At 42.4% G+C, this 24,592-nt stretch overlaps 1 protein-coding gene across 2 annotated transcripts in view; it reads left to right on the top strand.

The window, feature by feature from the left end:
* Nucleotides 1-24,592, top strand: part of RAI14 (retinoic acid induced 14) — a 254,013-nt gene that overhangs the window by 131,955 nt on the left and 97,466 nt on the right. For both annotated transcript variants that reach the window (XM_077462880.1, XM_077462879.1), the window contains exon 3: nucleotides 12,751-12,881. In XM_077462880.1, the coding sequence (XP_077319006.1) occupies nucleotides 12,751-12,881 (131 nt within the window). The remainder of the gene's footprint in view (nucleotides 1-12,750; nucleotides 12,882-24,592) is intronic.

Raw genomic sequence — 24,592 nt, 5'->3', positions numbered from 1 at the left:
CCATGCCTTATTACTGTGCTTGCAGAGTCTAAGCCCTTGTACACACGGGCGGCGATTCCGACAACCAAATCCGTCGGATTTTGTCGGAAACTGTTGTATACACACGGTCGGACAAAGTTGTCGGAAAATCCGATGTGGTGACGTTATTTCATTACGACGGGGCTACATTCAGGCTAGTAGCCAATGGCTTTGGTGTAGGAATTTGATCTGAGCATGCGTGGCACTTTGTCCGATCGGAATTCTCTACACAGGATCGGAGTATGTCCGATCGGAGCATTTTGTCGGAAAATTTTACCAACAAGTTGGAAAACTTGGTCTGTCGGATATTCCGATGGAAACAGTCCGATGTAGACCACACACAGTCGGAATATCCGTCAAAACAGTCCGATCGGATACATTCCATCGGAATCTCCGACCGTGTGTACAACGGCTAAGGACTATACCACTGTGAACCATATGTGTTAAGTAAAGTATCTGATGAGTATCTGATACTTATTTTATTAAAGGAAACTCTGGTTTATTGCATAAAGGGATTGAGGAAGTGAATAGGTAGATTTGATGTTATTCATTTTCATAATCGGGATCCCCGAACTTCCAGGACCTTCCTGGATCATTTTCCTATTGAAACAGAGGTACGGTATTTTAAAAGCTTCTGATGTCCTCTTGTAAACTATTGCAATTCCAACTGTTATCCATAGTACTAGACACACACAAGCCCTGCTATTCAAATATGGATACCATTGTATTTTATGGTCCCGGAGTTGCTGGAGAAAGGTAAAGTCAGTGTGCAATGAGGTATTGGGGCAGCTATAACTTTTCAGAAAACCTGGTGAAGGTTTGAAAATGTCAGAATACAGTATTTCTTCAGACTTTAGGCTGGTAGTAACTCGGAGTCGCTTGTTAACCCCACTGATGCTTGGTAGTTTATGGCAGGGGTCCTCAAGATCACAGGTGAGGAGTGCAACATGGAGAACACATTTGTGCAAACATGATTTAACAACCAAATGTAGTTCTCAGTCAGAGTATCAAGTTTTATATTCATCGTAGGAGTCATAATTTGCTGAGCAATTTCTGAACAGAGATGGAACATTTAGGCCAGTGATTCTCAACCAGGGTTCTGTGGAACCCTAGGGTTCCTCCAGAGGTTGCTAGGGGTTCCTTCAGCATTGGGCCATTTCTGCCCCTCGGATAAGTTCCCACCGACACCTTTGATGTTTTTAGCTATCTGTAAGGAGGTAATTCTTCACAATGACCACAAGTGTAAGGCCCATTCTTCCCACTGACCATCACACTAATGTATCATGAGTAGATTTCTCATTTTTAGCAGGGGTTCCCCGAAACTGGAGAACTATTTCAAGGGTTCCTCTGTGTTGAAAAGGTTGAGAAAGGCTGATTTAGGCTCTCAAAAAAACATTTACGGTTTGTTATACCTCCTAGAGAAGAGGGTCTGTTCCTTCCTGTTGGATGTAGTCTACATATGAATGCCCCTAGTGATGGTCCCACTGGAGATATTTGAGGTACCATCAGCTAGGAGGAGATCACAATACAGAATCCACACACCTTGGAGGGCTTGTGTTTCCTAGTAAGCTAGAAGTCACCTAGGGCTGTGGCCTGTCAATGGCAAGTCTTGGCGTAGGGTTCTCCTTCTTCACCTGCTGCTCCCACTTTAACCACCAAGATGAGCACTGGGCATCACATTTGTTTCAAGCCCTTGGCTATCAGTGCTCAAAAACATCATTTGTTTTAGGCTATGCAATATGCTAAGAGAATAAACTGGCCTAGCCATTAGAGTTAGTGTTAACCTATAGTCATTGATTTGTTGTGTTTTGTAGTTAGCTGTGACCAAGTCATGGTGTTCAAAATAGAAGTGGATCACGTTTACCCCAGGGCTTGGGTGTCTTCTATACATAGCTGGTTATATTTCATTTCATTCCTTCTATATTGTCTCATTTCTTGTGGATAAAGTGATTTGGATAAACCCTTCAGCATGCTCACAGAAGTGACCCCTTGGCTCGTTTCTGTTTATTTAGTATTTTGTGGCTTTGTAGCTGTGTACAGTAACCTGGATCTTCCAATAGGAGTTATTACATGGTGTGTGAATAGTTATGTGCTTACATATGACTTATAAAAATGTGTCCTTCTATGGACATTGAGAAGAGAACAACTAATGTTTGCTACTTTTAAAGTACCTGCATTTAGAGGCAAACAGCTCTACATTTGTGATTGTCCTAATTAATTTGATCCATTGACGTACATACATGGTCAAGTCAAGCTTCAAGATCAAGGCGATGCACTGCCGTGTTAAATTGCCCTTCATAAACTGGGAAACAGACTTACTCGGGGCAACCTTGCTGGCAAATTACACAACGGTTTTTCTTTTCAGCTTTTCTATTTGGGCATCATTGCTCTTCTGCTGTTTTACATATAGTAACCTGCTCCTCGATTTGGCTAAAAATATTAATTTATTGCCACTGAAATTCCTAATAAAGTTCTCCAAGGATTAATAAGTCTTGGGCATGGTCAGGTGGGTCTTGCAAATCTTACTTTCTCTAAAACAAAATGCTCTTGTGGGCTTTTAAAGACGGTCTTCCTTTACACATATCATTCTTCATCGATGCCATGTGAATTTAACCTTGAAAATACTCAACAGCCCCCCAAGCAAAAGAGAACAGTCAGGGACTACCCCATGCACCATAGCAGAAAATTAAGAAGAGACAGCTTCTGACATGGGTCACCCGGTGGACCCTCTCAGGATTCAACCAGATTAGAGACAATAGTGGCATCAACAATGTCATCACTTTCAATTTTATATTTGATAAATGTTGACTTCAAACCCTATCTCCGGACAAAATGTAGGTTTTAACCACTCCACACTCTTCTAGTTCTAATCTCTTGCCACCCTATACACATTTTTGCAGAATGTTAACCAAGAAGACATTTCTTAGGCTCCATTCACACTTGAGAGCACCGCTTGAGTGTTTTTCCTGCGTCTTGTCGTGCGTATTTACATGTTTCCATGCAGCGTTTTCCGGCGTTTTTGAGCTTTGGCGTTTTTTTTATTAGCCAATAGGAAAAATGATCATCTGTTTCATCATTTGTTATGTTTTTAGATTTTGTCATCTGCTTCCTGCTCCAAAAATGCCCAAATCTGCCCAATTCGAGTTACTAAAAAGAGTCCAGAACTTGTTTGAGCTTCAGGCGACTTGGAGTGGAGATGTGAACCATCTCCATAGAGAATAATACATATTTTCCCCTCAAGCGTTTTGTGGCTTCAGGCTTCAAACTACAAAATGCTCAGGTGTGAATGGGGCCTTATGCCGCGTACACACGACTGGACTTTCCGGCAGACTAGGTCCGACGGTCTTCCCGTGGAGTTCCGATGGACTTTGTGAATGAATGGACTTGGCCACACACGAACGGACTAAGTCTGTTCGAAAGTCTGTTCGTTTTGAATGTGATGACATAAGCGGGACTAAGCAAGGAAGTTCAATAGCCAGTAGCCAATAGCTTCCCATATTTGGTCCGTCAGACCAGCACACAGACCAACGGTTTTCCCGATTTTAGTCTGTCGGAATTGAGTCCGTCGGATAGATTTTAACCACTAGAGATCCGCGCTATAGCCAAATGACGGCTACAGCGCGGACCTCCTTTGCCAGGACTACGTCTATTGACATCGTTCCGTGCACGAGCGGCCTGCGCGCCCCCTGAGGGGCGCGTGCGGCGCGCTCTGTGATCAGCGAGTCTGAGACTCGGCTGATCACGGATCGGAGCAAGGGGTCAATCCCGACCCCTTACCACGTGATCAGCTGTCAGCCAATGACAGCTGATCATGTGATACAACGGAGCCAGTAATTGACTATTTTCCCTCCTCGCGCTGACAGTGCGAGGAGAAAAAAAAAAAGAGGTGAGCTGATGTCCCGATCACGGCCAGCTTACCAGTGCCCACCTGCCCTCTGCCAGTGCCACCTCAGTGATTAAAAAGTGCCCCCATCAGTGCCACCCATCAGTGCCCACAGTGCCCACAGTGCCACCCATCAGTGCCCACAATCTGCCTCAACAACGGGGCTGCACCCTAGTGCCACATATCCTTGCCCATCAGTGCCGCCCAGCAGTCCCACCTATCAGAGCCACCTATCAGAGCCACCTATCAGTCCCATCTATAAGTGGTACCTATCAGTGCCCCTTAGTGCCACCCATCCGTGCCATCTTATCTGTGCCCATCTTTGCCGCCTTATCTGTGCCCATCAGTACTGCCTTATCTGTGCCTATCGGTGCCACCTTATCTGTGCCTATTAGTGCCACCTTAACTATGCCTATCAGTGCCCACCAGTGCCGCCTCATCAGCGCACTTCAATGAAGGAGAAAAATGACCTGTTTGCAAAATTTTATAACAAACTATTAAACATGTTTTTTTTTTTTTTTTTTGCACGTTTTTTTGTTTGTTTAGCAAAAAATAAAACTCCCAGCTGTAATTAAATACCACCAAAAGAAAGCTCTATTTGTGGGAAAAAAATTGATAAAAATTTCATTTGGGTACAGTGTTGTATGCCCGCGCAATTGTCATTCAAAGTGCATCAGCGCTGAAAGCTGAAAATTGGTCTGGGCAGGAGGGGGCTTTAAGTGCCCAGTAAGCAAGTGGTTAAACATGTTCTATTTTCAAAAAACGATCCGACTAGCCCACACACAATCGTATTGTCCGATGGACTGATCCCGTCAGACCTAGTCTGCCGAAAAGTCCGGTCGTGTGTATGTGACATTGAAGTCTAACTCCCTGCTGCTGTCAGGAACCCCTATAAAGAGGGGTTCAGAAAAAGAACTTTGTTTTTCCGATTTTTGGGAACTGATATCCCGCATTGGAGAAAATGCTTTCTGGTATAAGAGCAGTCACAGCGGGAGACACCTGACCTTTTCTCTGGTGACCTCTCCGAGTACGTTGAACTCATGGTGACCCTTGTGGTGGTATTGATTAGCATTGGGTATATTGGGGTTGATTTACTCAAAGTGAAAAGGCTGCTCAATTTGCAAGAGAAGTTTCCCCAGAGTTTAGTGAATGTGGTAACATTTCCTGGTTCAATAAATTGTTATTGAAAGTTTATTGCACAAAGTGCAGCAGGAGAGGGCATAATGCCCCATTACTGGTACCAAATATACAAAAAAAAAAAACACACCAAACTACAATTGTCCATGACTCCATATGTAGAGGAGTCACATTGGAAAGGATGGCAGGTCAGATCTGGAGGCCATCCAGATTCGGCATGAGCTGAATAAAGGCACTGAGAAGCTCGTTCTATGTCAAAGCACGACTTATCATAATAATAGAAGAGAAAAATGGGTACCAGTGAAGTTACCCTTCCAGTGTAACTGAGAAATAAACAACCAATGTGGTGAAATTTCACTTTGTAAAGAATACCCAATCACATGCAAGGAACATAAAAACTGCATTTTTGCTTTCACATAATTGGATGATGGAAGTCAGAAGAGCTTCACCTCACTCACTAGACTCTGGAAAATTCCCTTGCAACGTAAAAAAATCTACACTATATTGTCAATAGTATTGGGATACCTACCTTTACAGGCAAGTAAACTTTAAAGTGCTTGTAAACCCTTTACAATCACTTTTGACTAAAGGGAAGCCTATAATAAGGCTTACCTGTGGCTACCGTAAATTTCTCCTAAACTTGCATTGCGATGACGTCGGCACATGCGCACTGAAGAGGCGGCTCATACGTGCCGTTTCTTCAGCTGGTGTCCCGTTACCAGTGGCTTCGCTCCCAATCACAGCGCTGGAGCCCGCAATACCTGGAAGTAACTCTGGGGGACATGTCGCTGGCTAAATCGATGTGCCGGGACTGCTGCGGGGGCTTCCATCTAAGGTGAGTATATCATAATGACCTAGTATGCTATGCATATTGGCTCATTATGCCTTTGTCTTGCAGGTTTTTTTTTTCTGCACGGGTTTACAACCACTTTAATGGCATCCCAGTCGTAGTCCGTAGGGTTCAATATTGAGTCAGCCCACCCTTTGCAGATATAACAGCTTCAACTCTTCTGGGAAGACTGTCCACAAGGTTTAGGAGTGTGTCTATGGGAATGTTTGACCATTCATGCGCATTTGTGAGGTCAGACATTGATGTTGGACGATAGGGCGTGAATTGTAGTCTCCACTCTAATTCACCCCAAAGGTGTTCTATTGGGTTGAGGTCAGGATTCTGTGCAGGTCATCTCCTCCACCCCACACTCTTTTATCCATGTCTTTATGGACCTTGATTTGTGCACTGGTCCAAATCATTTGGTGGAGGGGGGATTATGGTGTCACCACCATGTTTCACGGTGGGGATGGTGTTCTTTAGGTAATGTGATGTGTTGGGTTTACACCAGACATAGCGTTTTCTTTGATGGCCAAAAAGTTTAATTTTAGTTTCATCAGACCAGAGCACCTTCCTCCATACATTTTGGGAGTCTCCCACATGCCTTTTTGCAAACTTAAAAGGTGCCATTTTGTTTTTTGCTGAAAGTAATGGTTTTCTTCTGGCCACTCTGCCATAAAGCCCAACTCAATGGAGCGTACGGTTTATTGTTGTCCTATGTACAGATTCTCCAGTCTCTGCTGTGGAACTCTGCAGCTCCTCCAGGATTACCTTAGATCTCTGTGCTGTCTCTCTGATTAATGCCCTCCTTGCCCGGTCCATGAGTTTTGGTGTGCGGCCGTCTCTTGGCAGGTTTGTTGTTGTGCCACGTTCTTTCCATTTGGTTATGATAGATCTGATGGTGCTCCTAGGGGTCATCAAAGATTTGGTTATTTTTTATAACCTAACCCTGACTTGTACTTCTCAACAGCATTGTCCCTTACTTGTTTGGCGAGTTCCTTGGTCTTCATGGCAGTGTTTGGTTAGTTGTGCCTCTTGCTTAGGTGTTGCAGCCTCTGGGGCCTTTCAAAAAGGTGTGTATTTGTAATGACAGATCATGTGACACTCAGATTGCACACAGGTGGACATCATTTCACTAATTATGTGACTTGTGAAGGTAATTGGTTGCACCAGAGCTTTTTATGGTCTTCATAACAAAGGGGGTGAATACATACACACATGCCAATTATCAGTTTTTTATTTCTGAAAAATAGTTTTATGTATATATTTTTCAAATTTTACTTCACCAACTTAGGCTATTGTGTTCTGATCCGTCACATATAATTCAGATTAAGGCTGGGTTCACACTGCTGCGGGGGGAGATCCGGATGTGATTCGCACAGCAAATCACATCCGATCTCCGTAGCACTGCGAGTTCAGCCATACAGATAGTATGGCTGAACTCGCAGCTGTCCCGCAGCAAACTCGCACAGGACCCTTTTTTGGGTCCGCAACGGAATCGGATCGCATGGGGGTTCACACCATGCGATCCGATTCCTGTGCGAGTCGGCAGATCGCACTGCGATATGCCGACGGATCTGGGGGTGTCATTAACATAACATTGACACCCCCAGCCGTCCGCATAGGGCAGTGTGAACTGCCGGCGGGAGGTGTGCGATGCGGGAAACCGCCGCGGATTCGCGGCGTTCCCGCATCGCAATAGTGTGAACCTAGCCTTAAAAGAACTTTGAACTAAAGTGATCATATACAATGAAGAAATGACAGCGCATTGTTTCTCGTATCCCTCGTCGTTCATGGAAAGTTCAGACTCGTGTTTCCATATGTTAGCAGAATTCATCATGGAATCCCAGCGATCCCTCTGTGGAATTATGTAAACAGACCGCGGCAGAGGAGCTCTACCATTATTACATTCTAACTAGAACAACACAAGGATATATTGCACAAAGACACATCACTATTGGGGGTCCTGCAGTATCTCAACCATAATTCCACAACCCCGAGGAGTCCCACCTACATTTCCGGAGCCACCCTTCTAAAGGAATTGTGTAGTAAGATAAAAGTGCAATAATTCTCATAACAACTTCATATTCTAACTTCACATTCAAAATCATTAAAATGTAGTTTCCAGCTGTCCAGAATCGAATATTGTCAATAAATTCAGTAAGGAATGCTAATCCTTAAAAACCCAACTGTGAGCACTATATAATGTTCATAGTTTTAATGGTACTAGGGCCGGTCCCCACTGCTGCGATGTCAGACGTTGCATGTGATGCGCACCGCACTGCTGTACAAATCGCATACCATGCAAATTCACCCATACAGGTTGTAATAGCCGAATTTGCATCGCATTCGGACCAAACTCGTGCAGGATCCTTTTTTTATTTTTTGATTCACACCAGAATCGGATCGCATGGGTGTTTACACTCATGGGATCCGATTCCTGTCCAAATTGAAAGTGCGATATGTGAACTGATCTGGGGGTGTCATTAACTTTGTACTGACACCCCCAGCAATTCGCATAGTGCAGTGTAAACTGCCGGCGGGAGAATTGTACTGGATTCACAGGATTCCCGCATCGCTGCAGTGTGAAGCGATCCTCATTGTTTACTTCTCCCATGTAGTCAAAATGCTCAAAACTGAACTCTGCGCAGATATAAGACACAAAATAATGCAGTTCTGTATTCATTATATATTCATTAGTGAGTATTAATTAAGCCATAATCTTTAAAAAAAAAAAATTTTCATGCCAGCAGATACCTGAATTAGACTTGGTATCAGTCTTTTGCAGTCCCCTGTGCAGCAGAGCTTAGAGTGGGGGAGGAAGAAGCAGCACAAGTAGCCAATAAGATTATGTTCTAATAAACAGCATGCTAATAGGTGGAGAATAGACATGTGCAGAACAATAACAATTTGCTTAATTTCGAACCCTTTTTAACATAAATCTGTTTAGTTAAGTTATTTGTTTGTTTAGTTATTCATTTTAATTTGTTTTCGGAATTAGTTTTGTTTATTCGAATTCCATTTGAATTCGGATCGAATTTCATTCAAAATCTAATTTATTCTATTCGAAATTCTCATTTTGGAAGATGGTTATACTCTTTCTATTCCATTCTATTCTATTGTTTTTTTTCTATTCTTTTATTTTCTATTCATTTCTTTTCTATTATATTATTTTCAATCCTATTCAAATTTTGGAAAATGGTTATATTGTTATGTTATTTTTTTCTATTTCATTTTTATTTTCCATTCTATTTTCATTTCTGTTCAAAATTCAAATTTCGGAAGATGGTTAGATTGTTTCTATTCTATTTTTTTTTTCTATTCTGTTCTATTCTTTTATTTTTTAATCTATTATTTTCTATTCTATTCACATGTATTATATTAGAATTTTGGGAAATGGTTATGTTCTTTCTATTTTATTCTATTCTTTTATTTTCGATCCTATTTAAATTTGAATTTATTCTATTCAGATTTCGGAAGAAGGTTATATTCTTTCTATTTTATTTTAGTCTGTTGTTTTTTTTTTCTATTCCCATTCTATTCAAATTCACATTTATTCTATTTGAAATTTGAATTTCAGAAAATGGTTATTTTCTTAATATTTTATTTTATTCTATTCCTTTATGTTTTATTTAGTGCTTTTATTTTCTACTCAATTTTGATCTGTTTTACTCTACTTTGGTCTACTTTTATTTTCTATTGTATTACTTTATTTTCTATTCTATTCAAAATCACATTTATTCTGTTTGAAATTCGAATATCAGAAAATGGTTGTATTCTTTCTATTTTATTCTATTCTATTCCTTTGTTTTATTTTGTTCTTTTATTTTCTACTCAATTTTGATCTGTTTTGGTCTATTCTTTTATTTTCTATTTTATTCCTTTATTTTCTATTCTATTTTTTTCAATTGTTTTATTTTGTGTTCTGTTTTACTTTATTATATTCTATTCTTTTCTATTATTTTCAATTCTATTCCTTCATATTCTATTCTATTTTCTTCGGAAATTCTAATTTGATTAGGAAACGATTCAAATCCAATTCAAGAATGATTCTAATTTGAATTTGTCCATTTTGTTATTTCAGATTTGTTTAAATTTACTATTGTAATTTGTTTTGTAATAGCAAAAAAAACGTTTTGAATTTCAATTCAGAACGTAACAAACCGCACATGTCTGGTGGAGAAAGCATAGTGATGGAGATATGAGTTTATCACTGTGTTGCTTCTCCTTCACTGTCCAATCACAGGTTAGAGGTGAGCCGTAACAACCTGGGCTCATTGGAAGTAGACTGAATGATGCTGACCATCATGCAACATGGAAGACTGAAGATAACTAGTATTCCTACATTAAATCTGTTATTATGTAGTTTACATAATCTCATCCTTTGTCATTTCGTTGAAAAAATGTGTTCGCAATGACAATAAATATCTATCTATCTATCTATCTATCTATCTATCTATCTATCTATCTATCTATCATAAGGAGAACACTCTAATTGTTCTGAAATGTGTTGACTATATATTCCTACGAATAAATAATCCCTGCTCAAGATCCGAATAAAACTTCGGAAGTGATGTAATGTGTTGTATTGTAATGTATTCTGTAGGGTTGTACCGATACTAGTATCGGTATCAGGACCGATACCGAGCATTTGCGGGAGAACTTGTACTTGCACAAATGCCCCCCGATACCTGATCCAATACCTGGGAGAGGCGGTGTTTCATCAGATTAGGTGACCCGGCACAACCGGAAGTCAGTGGGTGGAACAACGGAAGTGACGCTCATGTCAATGTCAGCGTTTGGACATCTGACACCCATCTTGGTACACCCTGCACTCGGCCGCAGTAAGCTAGCAAACATCTTGTTACACCCAGTCCATATAGTTTGGGCTGGGTGTAACAAGATGGCTGCTGCTGCTTTTATGCAGCCGAGTGCAAGGAGTACCAAGATGGGCGTCACAGGCAACCTTTCCTTTCATGGCATTTCAGTGCCTGCCCATTGGTGCCCATAAATGCCACCTACCAGTGCCCAATGCCTGTAAGTGCCGCCTATCAGTGCCAGCCACCCGTCAGTGCCATCTTCCAGTGCCCAATGCGTATAAGTGCCCGCCACATGTCAGTTCCATCTATCATTGCCAGCCACCTATCAATGCCATCTATCAGTGCCAGCCACCTATCAATGCTATCTATCAGTGCCAGCCACCTGTCAGTTCTATCTATCAGTGCCAGCCACCTATCAATGCCATCTATCAGTGCCAGCCACCTATCAATGCCATCTATCAGTGCCAGCCACCTATCAATGCCATCTATCAGTGCCAGCCACCTATCAATGCCATCTATCAGTGCCAGCCACCTATCAATGCCATCTATCAGTGCCAGCCACCTATCAATGCCATCTATCAGTGCCAGCCACCTGTCAGTGCCATCTATCATTGCCAACCATTTGTCAGTTCCAGCCATCAGTCAGTGCTGCATATCAGTGCCACCTAATCCTATCAGTGCTGCATATCAGTGCCCCCTAATCTGTATTGTGTTCTGAAAACTGTCACATGACATTAAAAGAAACGTATCGGTATCAGCGAGTACTTGAAAAAAAGTATCGTTACATGTACTCGGTCTTAAAAAAAAGTGTTATCGGGACAACCCTAGTATTTCATTTCTGAGCATGCATGGTCTTGGTCTTCCAATTTTTTTTTTCCGAATGAATCCTGTACTAATTTAACTAAAATTGTTTTGGTTTCGTACGAGAAAATGTTTGGTGTTTTTTCCTTTGGAAAATTTTGCATTAACTATTGTGATTGGCTCTCGGAAGCTGTGCACGAACGGTCGGATTATTGTATGAACGCTTTGAAAGTGGTATTTTTCGTCTGATTTTCTGATTGGGCGTACTAGGCATTGGTATGTACACTTCTGTAGTGCACCAGACTACCCTGACCTTGTTCATCTACAACTTACCTTACAGACGCATAGGGGTTGATTTACTAACTACAATCAAGTGGTTCACTTTGCAAGGGAAAGTTGCACTTTTGTAAGAGAATTTTCCCTACAGCTTAGTGAATGAGGTCAAAGTCTGCTGACTTCCATCCTCCAATCATGTGTAAGCAAAAAATGCTGCTGTTTAATTTCCTTGCATGTGATTGGGTATTCGCTGCAAAGTGAAACGTCTCCACATTCACTAAGCTCTTGGGGAATTTCCCCTGAAGGGTGCAACTTCCCTTACAATGTGAACAGCTTATTTGCTGTTAGTAAATCAACTCTAAGGAGTGCAGTTTTTACATATGAATCTGTGAAAGCCTTGGATGATTTTCTTTTGAAATAGAAGTCATATTTTTGTAGTTAATGTGTGGCTAGCACCACCTGCTCTATATTTAGGGCAATTGGGCAAATCATCATCCATCATCAGACGGCAAATATTTTCAGCTCACGGTATCCTGGTTCCTTCCCGTACACATTACTCGGATTCTACAATTCCGTTACCTTGGAGCCGTCTTGAAACTGATTAAAGAGTTTCACTTAATTTGGTCTTAATGGTCAGCTCTCTTTGTCAGCAAATAGCAGGCCTATCTCAGGAGACATTCTAAGTTACTATTGCGTAGGAGTTTTTACATTCTGTTTCTGGAGCTGTGGCCTTCGGTGCATTACGTACGAGCAGTAATGTTACTTTGATGCAGGCCAAGCTCCGTGCATTGCTCAGGTCTGCTCAGAGCTCCGTAGCTGCCTTCTAGATCAGAGATGGATTTTCTAAGCTCGGATTTTCCCTTTGTTTTAGGGGTTTGCATGAGGTTCCAGGTATTTTGAGGCCTATACATATCACAACAGGAACTAGATTGTGGCCAGCTACATTTATTAATATGTTTTCTTTTTTTTTTCTTTGTTGCTTATAGACTAACGAATGGAACAAATACGATGAGCGTCTGCTACAAGCCGTGGATCATGGGGAAACGGACAAAGTGTCTGCTCTTCTGGGGAAGAAAGGGGTGGTGGCCACCAAGTTGGACTCCGAAGGAAAAACCGCGTAAGTCACAGATCTACCATCCTGACACCTGCAAAATATAGCAAAGCCAAAGTCCTGTAGTGGAGGGTGGTGTTGCCTGATACATTTTCAATATAACTATCATCACATGCAGTCTTTCCCAACCTTTTCAACTCAAAGGAAACCGTTGAAATAGCTTCCCCATCCCCTGTTAAAAAATGACTATAGTAGTCATTGGGAAGAATGCTTGTTACATTTGTGGTCTATGGGAAGAATTACCTCCTTACAAATCAATTGTATCAGTGGAAACTTATTTGAAAGGCAGAAATTGCTTAGGGAAGCCCTAGCAACCTCTTGAGGAACCCTAGGGTCCCATGTAACTCTGGTTGAGGAACCCTGATCCAATGTATGAGGCAAGAACAGTCACTTTGGGAGAACTTGGGAATCTTCAATTGACATTTGTGGAAATTTGTGCAAAAAATGTTTTTAGTGACTCCCCAAAATAAGCCAACAATGACTCTACCTGCCTGGAGTTTGCATGTTCTCCCTGTGCCTGCGTGGGTTTCCTCCGGGTACTCCGGTTTCCTCCCACACTCCAAAGACATGCTGGTAGGTTAATTGGATCCTGTCTAAATTGTCCCTAGTATGTATGAATGTGTGTTAGGGACCTTTTGATTGTAAGCTCCTTGAGGGTAGGGACTGATGTGAATGTACAATGTATATGTAAAGCGCTGCGTAAATTGACGGCGCTATATAAGTACCTGAAATAAATAAAATAAAAATAAATAAGCCAGCGCTGCACTATAATATCGATGGAGATGTCTTAATGCTTGGAGAAATGGAAGTACTTGTGGCAGGAGTTGGGAATATCTCTTACATTTGATTATTTATATAACTATTATCATATATTCCATATGTAGTTGGCTTTAAAATGATTCTATTGCTTAAAAAATAAAATCTAAAAAAAAAAGGTAATAAAGAAGAATACTTCTCCAGCGGACAGCAATGCCTTGCTTCACTTTAGTAGCCATGGCTTCCAACAGCATCTTCATCTTTTCTCTGTGATGTCAGAAACTGGAAATTTGGGGGGACATTACCATCTTGTGAAAGCATCTGATCAAACCGATCTTAGTTTGCAGGGCAGAGGAGAAATACGGGTTCTAATAGACCCCAGATCTCTCCATAAAGAGGACCTGTCATGGCCCATACTATTACAAGGGATGTTTTACGTCCCTTGTGATAGCAATGAAGTTGATAAAAAAAACAAAAATAAAGGTACAGTTTAAAAAAAAAAAAAAATTAAATCAATAATAAAATAAAAAAATGTAACGTGCCCCCGCAGAAATGCGAATGCACACATAGGTCTTGCATGCATGTGTAAACTGTGATCACACCATATATGTGAGGTATTGTCACAAGTGTCAGAGTGAGAACAATAATTCTAGCACCAGATCTCCTGTGTATCTCTAAACTGGTAACCTGTGAAGTCTTTGAAAGTGATGCCTAATGGAGATTTTTAGGTACTGGAGTTAAAGCGATTGTAAAGTTTTTTTTTTTTTTTTTTAAATAACAAACATATCATACTTACCTCCACTGTGCAGCTTGTTTTGCACAGAGTGGCCCTGAACCTCCTCTTCTGAGGTCCCCCAGCAGCTCCTCCCCACATCAGATAACCCCCTAGGAGAAGCGCTCTCCCGAGGGGGTTACCTTGCGGGCGGGCTCTGAGTCCTGCATTCGGCGTCCATAGCCGCTGAATGTATGACTCAGCCCCACCCCCTGACACCCGCGTCGTGGGATTTGATTGACAGCAGCGGGAGCTAATGACTGCACTGCTATCAATTTATTCAATCAAGAGCCAAGAACCCCGGGCAGAGAGACAGGGTGTCCTCACCTTGTCAAGTTCCAGGGCTCAGGTAAGTAAAACAGGGGGGGCTGGGGGACTGGTGACTGTCAGGTAGGCATAGGATGCATTCAGGTGAAAAAACACGAAGGTTTACAACCACTTTAAAGTATGAAATGTTAGGTATCTATTTACTGGCTGTAACATCATCTTTTATGTTGTATCAAACTATTGGGTACTATATTGTGTTTTTGAACATTAAAATTAATTAAAGTGTGTTTTTTAAAACAAATTTACTTTGAAAAACCGTAGCGCAAATGCCGCGTGACATACAAAACCACAACACCAACCATTTTATTCTGTAGGGTCTTTGGTTTAAAAAAAACTATAATGTTTGGGGGTACTAAGCAGTGGCGGCTGTGTTTTTTTCTTTGGTGGGGGGGGGGGGGGCAAACAACCAACTACTCTGCTCCCCAAGCCCACCCCTTTTTGAAGCCCATAAGAGCCTCTGGCTCTAATCACGTGCATCAACCCCCCCCATTGGAATCTATGGGTCCTGCGCCCTGTAGCTTAGGGGGCCGTATGCATGGATGGGGGGTGGGGTGGCGCCTGCGCGCCCTTAATGGACGGGCCACCAGTGGTTCTAAGTAATTTTCTAGCAAAAAAATGCATATATGCACATGTATCAGTGATCTCTGAATTGGTTCTGTATTGAGGTGGTTGGGAATTCATATTTATCTGCACTTACCGTGAGGTTGATGCAAAAAAACAAACACAACTTCAGCGCTGTAGGGCTTTTCATAAACGGATGCTGGCCGCCATACAGAATTGGCTACTGGAGCAGACCTCTGCATTAGATGAAGGCTGGAATCCCTATGTAGCTGTTACAGACTGTGTTCAGTTACAGAATATTTTGACTAAGAGAACCAGCTTGATCTTTTTTGGGGTTTTTGGTTTTGAACATGTTAAGGAATCCGATGTAAAGTTTGAACAGATGGACATCGCTATGCGGTTCAGGATTTTTTTTACCATTCTTAATTCTTAGTGTTCTACGCTAAATAGGGCATCTCGGTTAAATGTCTCCTTTCTGTTCGCTGACCACAAAAATGTAGCAATCTACTTTATGAAAGGAGTGAAAGGTTCTTTTATTTAAAGGGGTCCTGTAAAATATTACGAGCGCCTGCAATTCATTTCAGTTGCAGACTGCTCTTAGGGAAAAATAACTGCATGTGTCTCCCAAATGGGCTGACCGGTGATTTCTGTTCATTCAGGCATGGTTTACTGCCGGTAAAACTGTATGTGTACCACCCGCAGAGCTGAGGGCAAGTCATCATTTTCAATTATATTTTAGAAGATCCTCAGCATGGGGCAGAGATGGAGACGGCTGAGGGCTGCTGAGCAACCATAGAGTTTGGTCCCCTTGTTGAAACTACTAATTGGGTATCCATATATAATGGCGTATATACTGTATAGAGTATACACATGTATATAGACAAAATGAGACATCACTCTACTTCCTGGCCAGTTGGTCTCCATCGAGTGATTCCAAAATGTCTACAGGCAATATCCACCACCCTATTGTCTCCAGCTTTAATGGATTCCATGCTACAGCCTTGAAGCTGAATTTGAGGGTAGCAGCTAAATACAAATATGAAACACATACAAGGAAGCCGTTTTTACCAAATGATTTGTATTGCTGTGTGTCTAGTCCTGAGTTTTGGGTCTCTTTCAGACGGGGGACATGTGCATGGCCTATTGCCAATGACGGTGTTGGCCCGTCCGTCAGGCAGTCGATCAGCACTTGCCTCATCACCGGCAGCTTCCCCTGCTCAGCGGCCTCCCGTTCTCCAGGTCACCACAACGGCGGCGGCTTCCGTTTCCTCCCTCTTCCTCGGCGGCCAATCTGGAGTCTTCTTATTTCAGCCAATTGGAAAACGAGTCTTACACCCACTTCTGATTGGCCAGATTGAGGATCAGTGTGTCTAACAGCTGGGTGGGCTCTGGACGCATCCTCTGCGACCCGAGCCCACCCGATTTCAAAGCCTATTAGAGACCCTACCACTGTAATTCATGAACCCGGTGCCCTGAAAGTGATATATATATATATATAATATGTATAACATATTTTTTTTTTTTTTTTTTTAGCAGCCTTATTATGGGGCTTTTCAGAAATATCAAGGGTCTAAACAGACTCTGTCTCACTTTTTAGACAGAGAAAAAAACTGAGGATAGAGTTTCCCGAGTCCCTTCTATGCAGCCTGCAGTAAGCATAACTTACTATACTTCAGTTAAGAATGAATACAGGAGAGATCAGTACAGATCTCTCACTGTGTTCATTCAGAAAGAGAAGGGGCCGGTTAATGAAATATTTACCAGTCCCTTCCCTGCTCCTGAGAGGAGAGGATGGAAGCTGGCAGCACTGCAAGGGGGAGACAGGAAGCAAGGGGAATGAGCGCCACACAGGATGATTAGGCACATCTGGCACACCCTGTGCACACGCCTATGGGCCTAAGTCTACTGCCCACTTTTCAGACCCAGCGGGTTGAACAAAAGAAAATAAATTGATTCCCCCATCCACACCTTCAAGATGGATGGGAAAATCCCTTCCACTATGCTATTGTATTCTGACTGCGAGGAGAGATCCCACCTTCAGAATACACCCATCAGCACCACTGACTGTGCCCAACGACACTGATTTCGTGAACATTTTTCAACAGGCTGGTTGTACAGAAGTCAATCAGAACCAGCCTTTCCATAAATGGATCGAAATGCGGTCAGTAACTGCTAAACCGGCTAAATTTCAATTCATCCATGTCTGGTCAGATTTCGTTTTTGACCACAGTGACAAGAAAATTCAAAGGAGTAGAATGGAAATTTTTTCTTAAATGAACAAATTTTCGGCAGTGAATGAAGTTTTCGTTTTGTAAAGTCCAATTGTTTCAAAATGGAATTTTAAAAGCGAAAAGAATTTTTGTACAAATTTTCGGACTAGTAGATTTTCGAACAAACATTTATAGAAAAATCTGTAATAACCAGGGCCGTTTTTAAGGCAGGGCAAAAGGGGCAGCTGCCCTGGGCCCTGTCATTGTTGTGAGGCCCAAAGCAGCTGCCTCATACTTGCCAACTATCCCAGTTTAAATTTCCTTGTCTCTTGCTGTGTCCTGATATCTCAGTGTGAAGTGTTGCTACTAATGCTGCCCAGCTCTGCCCTATTGTGTACAGATGACTCACCTGCAGACCCTGTGTTTACATGTAAATAACCAGCATTCATATGTAAATAGCTGCATACATATGTAAATAAAGGCGGCATCCATATGTATAGCATGACCCCTGGAGTGAGGAGATGATGTGCTGTAACCTCTAGCAAAGAATCGGTGAGCAGTATTACTGTACAGTAATCTCAACAAGCAGAAATCATGTGCTTTAACCTGTAGCAACTAATCAGTGAGCTGTAATGTGTGCTATAACCTCTAGCAACCAGTCAGTGAGCGGTAATGATACACTGTAACCTCTGGCAACCAATCGCAATAGCTGCCTGATCTGATTCAGTAAACTGATTTTGAGTCTAGCTGCTATTTATTGTATGTCTCAGAGCAGGTGGAGAGCAAAACTGCATGGGGGGGGGGGGGGGCAAGAAAAGTTTTGCCCAGGATCCAATCAATATTAAAGACGGCCCTGGTAATAACATTTGTATAAAAATTCTCATCAGTACTGAATGGACCTTCCCAAACAAAAAACACTTCTACGGTTAGAGAGTCGCTCTTTCGAGAAAAATATTTTCATCCTGTTTCTTCAAACTTTTCTGTCACTGCAGTTCAAAACTGATATCGATTTGACCCTACTGACAATTAGAAAATCCAAGGAACGTGGAAACTAGGACTTTCCAACTAAGTTCTACCAGTGTATGACCAGCTCTAGGCTTCCATGAAGTCAGATCTGATATGTGGTGTCAGCTGTCCACCATCACAATGTGACATTGACTTGGTGTTTCCGGTATCCAGCTGGTAATTGCTGCAGCACGCATTACTGATGAGCCTTGTTTCCAGGAATGTGTGTGATAGGACTATAGACAAGATGTCCACCTTGGCCCGGCAGCAGACAATACATGGACAGGCCATTCTATGAGTCATTAGACAGGATGATGACTGACACATCTTCAGTGACTACGGGAATGGAGCCAGAAGAATGTAATTCATGTCTTCCCAAGTAACACTTTAGCACTACTAGAGCATTGGGCAGCGTACAAGGGAACAGCCAAGCAGAGGAGGCTTCTATAAATGTTATTACATCTCTCAAGTGTTCTTTGGAAGTGTAGAAACAAGAATTTCACCCCAGGCTAATGCCGATCATAGCGGGACACACTTCTTCTTCTGTTGACTGAAACATTGCATACTAGAGTTAAATCGGATCTACACCCACGAACAAAAAACTGATAGTAATGCAGCTTACGGGTCCTTAGATGTGGTGGCGGCATTGGTTTTCTTTTTTGACACTTTTTTTTTTCAACCCTTCATTTTAACCTGGTAATCCTGTGATTAACTCACTTCCTGTCATAGAGTGGCAATCGTACTGAGCAGTGTTGTCACCCTAGCACAGGGCATGTGTTAGGACTACATAGCACCTCCCTCTCTTCTCTATAACGGTGGGGGGTGATCCACAAAGATAGCAGAGAACAATGCTAAATGTGCAGAAGCACGGAGAACAAAAGTGATCAGTTCACAAGATTTCTGGCTGGATAAACGGGTATAACAAAACACTTTTAATGGTATATTTAGCAGATCAACACTGAGAAAATAGGAGAAGTTTAATGTCAGAGTTTTTACATAGGCTTTAATGGCATTGGGTGGAATTAGATATTTAAATTACCTAATCTACTGTGGATCCGAAGCCCAAACTATTTTTTTTTCAGTTTGCATTTGTACTTGTGCAAATCAGTGGTGGCCAGCGCTTAATATATTGGGGAAGCAGCAAACTAACACCAACCCCACCACCCCCCATGGGAGACACCCGAAATACAGCGATTACACACACAACCACCCCCCCCCCCCCTCCCAGAGACAGAAGGGAATATGACAGTGGTGATCAGGGCATTACCTATGGAGTCCGAGGAAATAAAGAGCCGGGCCATTGATTCTTCTCTTGGGCGAACAGGAAATGTGTCCTGAGATTCGATTGGCCAGGAAGTCCTCAGACTCCCTGGCCAATTGGGTCAAAGGAACTGCTTCCAGATTGGCCGGGAAGAGAATCAGGAAGACAATAGCAAATATTGATTCGCTGTTGTCGCACAACTGGGTGGGTTTTTGAAGCCAATTAGAGCCTCAGTCTCTAATCATGTGCTTAAGAAAAAAAAAAAAGAAACCCCCATTTAAAGCCATGCACGAAGATGAAGGGCCGGACGCAAGGATTAAGGGGGGTGGCGCCCGGTATTGCCCGGTCGACACTGGTGCAAATGCTTTGATACCTAAAACCAATGACTTTTTTGCGCTGTTTGCTGCTATATGAGCCCATACAAAATGAATAGGCTCAAATCGCACTGCAAAGAATCTCATGTGATCTGAGCAGGAATGCAGTGCGATTCCTGTCCGGATCACTTGCGGTTTCCTGCACTGCTCCTGTGTGAGCCCTGGCTTGTCATAGTGACTTCATCCTGGGCTCACACAGGAGCGGTGTAGGAAACTGGCTGTGATTCGGACAGGAATCGCAATGCATTCCTGCTCAAACCACATGCGATTGTTTGCAGTGCAATTTGAGCCCTTTCATTTTGTATGGGCTCAAATTGCACCACACCACATACAAAAAAAATAGGGATTGGTAATTGGTATCACTGAGTACTTGAGAAAAGCATCGGTACTCGTACTCGCTCATAAAAAATGATATCGGTGCATTCCTATTGAAAACACATGCAAAACATCATACATGTCTTCTCAGGTATTACCAGTGGACCTGCTGCAGCCCACAGATGGGAACATCAGCGCTTTCTATGACTTTGCCTTTGATGGCACATTTTAGCACATTCCAGTGTGCACGGTAAAAGGCCTGAGTTTTTTTTATTTTGTGCGATTAGGTTTACTGTACTTCAAAGTGTTTATTGCCAGCAATACCAATTGGTCAGGACTATGCCTCACCTTTATCGTAAATTAGTTTTATTAATAGACAATGGAGCCTTTGTTATTATTATTCTTTCAGATAAATTTACGACAGGCTAGGGTGGAATGCGTGGCATTTGGTCGATGAATTACAATAACACGGCTGTCGATGCAGGAGAGCCGCTGTATCTGGATAGGCCAGATTACAGGAATGTAATACCGGGAATTAGTGGGCTTGAAATGTAGACCTATCATTAGGTAAAGAAGCCATGCATTGATGCAGATTAGGGTACAGCTAAGCCATCGGTGTGAAAGTATTTCAACACATACTTGTCCGGGAAATAGTTTAGTGCACTTATTCTTTTCTTCTCCTCCTTCCCTCTCTCTCAGCAAATTTAGTATACTAAATACTCTGCTTTCTTCATTGTGCAGCCAGCCTGGTGCTACAAAGCCTCCGAAATAATTATTATTATTATATAGGATTTATATAGCGCCAACAGTTTATGCATCGCTTTACAACTTGAGGGTAGACAGTACAATACACTTTAAAGGGGTTGTAAAGGTTTCATGTTTTTTCACTTTAATGCATCCTATGCATTAAGGCTAAAAAACACCTTGCGGCCATGGGCCCCCCAGCCCCCACGTTTTATTACTTGAGCCCGGTCACCTGCTATGCACGTCCCCCGGCGTCCTCTTCTCCACTGAGTCTGGCCGTTGATTGGATAGATTGATAGCAGTGCAGCCATTGGCTCGTGCTGCTGTCAATCACATCCAAAGACGCGGCCGCTGGGGGGTGCGGGACCGAGTCATACACTTGACGTCTATGGGCACCAACTGTATGACCCGTAAGCTAACCCCCTCAGGAAAGAGCTTCCCAGAGGGGGGTTAGCTTTAGCGGGGAGGAGCTGAGACAGCCGCTGTGGGACCCCAGAACAGCAGGATCGGGGCCACTCTGTGCAAAACGAACTGCACAGTGGAGGTAAGTATAACATGTTTGCTATTTTTAAAAAATAAATAATAAAACCTATACAACCCATTTAATACATTAGGAATCAGAGGGCCCTGCTCCTTTAGAGCTTACAATCTAAGAGGGAAGGTCAAGAGATACAAGGGGTGATAACTGTGGGGGATGTGCCGGTTGGAGAAGATTATTATACAGTTGTTAGGTGGGGGCCAGATGGGCTTCTCTGAAGAGATGAGATTTTAGGGATCGTGGATAAAGTAGGAGAAAGTCGGACAGATTGGGGTAGAGCATTCCAGAGGATCCAGGATTTACAAATGGTTAGGAACCTTCTGACGGGCCAAAAAATGGTCAGGTGGATCAGGACGACCAACCGACATCCCTAAAATAAAACTTCAAACTGTTGGTTGACAGAACGTTAATGGTTGGCGTGATACAATCTTTCGTTTTTGTGGTATTAATCACAAATTTGGTAGAATTCCTAGAAAATTGCCATGTCAACGGCATAAGGTGAAGTCAGGGCAGCTCATTTTTTCCAAAAAATGTCTTCAAATTTAAGATTAGAAGCTAACGATGTGTAGGGCAACCGGAACACTCTTCATTCTAAAAAGCTTTTCAAACACCGAAACCCTTTGTCCTCCGACATCTTAGCACTTCTTGGAGGTCTCTTACAGCACATGATAAGCCCTCCAAAACCACAGTGCAAACCACAAATTCCTTCATCTGAAGAGGCAAGGGAAAACTGCGTAAGTGGCTGTAACCAACTACAGCCAACTGTTTGTTCATTGTCTACACATTTCCTGTCGCTGAGATTTTAGACAGCACACTTCTCATGCTTTGCCAGAAGACAGCATATCTGATTCATGAATGGAAGGATAAATGAAGAGAAATAATGGCTGTTCCCTATAGCCCTCCGTTAAGTCAAGAGCCTAATGCTGGCCATACACTAGCGGAATTTCTAGCAAACAGTTGAACAAAAATATTCAGTAAGTTCGATGACTTGACAAATTGTCATTCGAAAAGTACTTCAAGAAACATTTGCTCTTAAAATAAAATTTTGGAGTTAATGGTCATAGCTGAACGTAAACCACATTCATTGGTAGAGATTTGTTTGATTTCTCATCAGTGACCTAGAAAATGAAGGTCGATTTGACCCTACTAGCCATTAGAAAATGGAACTTTCTTGAAATGAAAATTTTCAAGCATAATTCTACTAGTGTATGTCTACCTTATGCTTCCCATCTCCAGAATTCTTCCTTTTCTAGGCCAAGGCTTGAGTGAGACTGAAAGTGGAACAAGTCAGGACACTGAGGATGGGGTCTGATTTACTGTATTTATTGCCGTATAACATTCACTTTTTCACCCTGAAAATCGGATTCAAATAGTGTGTGCGTGTTATACGCCGATACTGCAATTTGGGCCACCTGGTGGGGGGGGGGAATGGGGAGGGGGCGGAGCGAGCGCCATCAGATTACATACAGCGAGAATCTCCTGTTCACTCAGTAGCCTCTGTAATAGGAAGTCCCGTCTCCTGGGCCAGCATTGGACCACTGTTCTGTCTATCATAGAAGCCAGTCCAGGAGGCGGGACTTTGTATTAAAGAGGCAGCCAAGTAAATAGGAGATTCTTGCTGTATGTAATCTGAACCTGAAATGTAATCCTGCCCCCTCCGAGGCAGCAGTAATCTGATGTGAGGCTGCAGATGGGCATTAATCAGGCTGGATTCATGGCAATGGTGAGGCTGCATATGGGCATTGATCAAGCTGCATTGATGGACAATGGTGAGGCTGCATTGCTGGGCACTGACTCTTATTTTGCTTCAAAGTTCTTTATTTAAAATGTAAGTTTTTTTTCCTGAAACGTCCCTCCTAAAATGAAGGTGCGTGTTATACGACTGTGCGTGTTATATGTTGATAAATACGATAAAACAGTTTTTCATTATGAAAGACAGCACAGTGGGGTTGATTTACTAGAACTAGAGAGCGAAAAATATGCTGCAGCTGTGCATGGTAGCCAATCATCTTATAATTTCAGTTTGTTCATTTAAGCCTTGACAAAAATCCTGGAAGCTGATTGGTTTCTGTGCAGAGCTGCACCAGATTTAGCACTTTCCAGTTTTAGTAAATCAACCCCATGTCAGAAACTGTGAAATCAGGCTGAAACAGAAGCACAGTTAAATCACACTTGTTTAGTAATAAAAGTAAAAAGAACAAACATAGTCAAAACATAGCCGAAGTTCAGTAACCGGATTGGATAGTCAGCCAAGCCAGAAGTCATGGATCAATGTAGTGGAGCAGCAAGTAGGATCTGGAGCCAGAAGGGATGTCGGCAAAGAAAGTCTTGAACAGGATCGCAGGGGAGCGTCTCAGTTTCTGTGATGTTGACCAAGGCGAAGGCAGCGCTCTTCTGGACTGGACAGATTAAGTAGGCAGGACTGACGAGCAGGATATCATCAACAGCTGAGTAACTGTGGAGAGATAGGAGTTGGCAATTAGCCGACAGCTGAGCAGCCAGCTCAGAGAAGGAAGGGCTGAGCCCAGCCCTGACACCCCGCAGGCTTAGTGCAAGCTCTACAACAAGGCACTGTTCCAAACTCTGTAAATTCTTAGCCAACTCTGGTAAACCAGGTGCCAGGCCACACACAAGGCCACACACTCATAACGTAGCGCTTCATAAACCGCTTTATCCAGCCAGAACACACAAATGGAGTGTTCCTGCCTACGGAATCCCCCACTGACACAGTTCATCCTTCAAATAGAACTAAAACTTAAGGCAAAACTTTTTCTTCATTTTTGTATTGTGTAAAGGAGGGTTATAAACCCTGTCAGTTTTATTTTTGCTATCTGTATCCCATTGAAGAGATTTC

Source organism: Lithobates pipiens, unplaced genomic scaffold (assembly GCF_037356315.1).
Source record: "Lithobates pipiens isolate NorthernLeopardFrog02 unplaced genomic scaffold, aLitPip1_a1.2 Scaffold_3, whole genome shotgun sequence".
NCBI classification, from domain to species: Eukaryota; Metazoa; Chordata; class Amphibia; order Anura; family Ranidae; genus Lithobates; species Lithobates pipiens.
The sequence above is the reverse complement of the archived record's forward strand: the minus strand, read 5'-3'. Positions and strand labels throughout refer to the sequence as shown.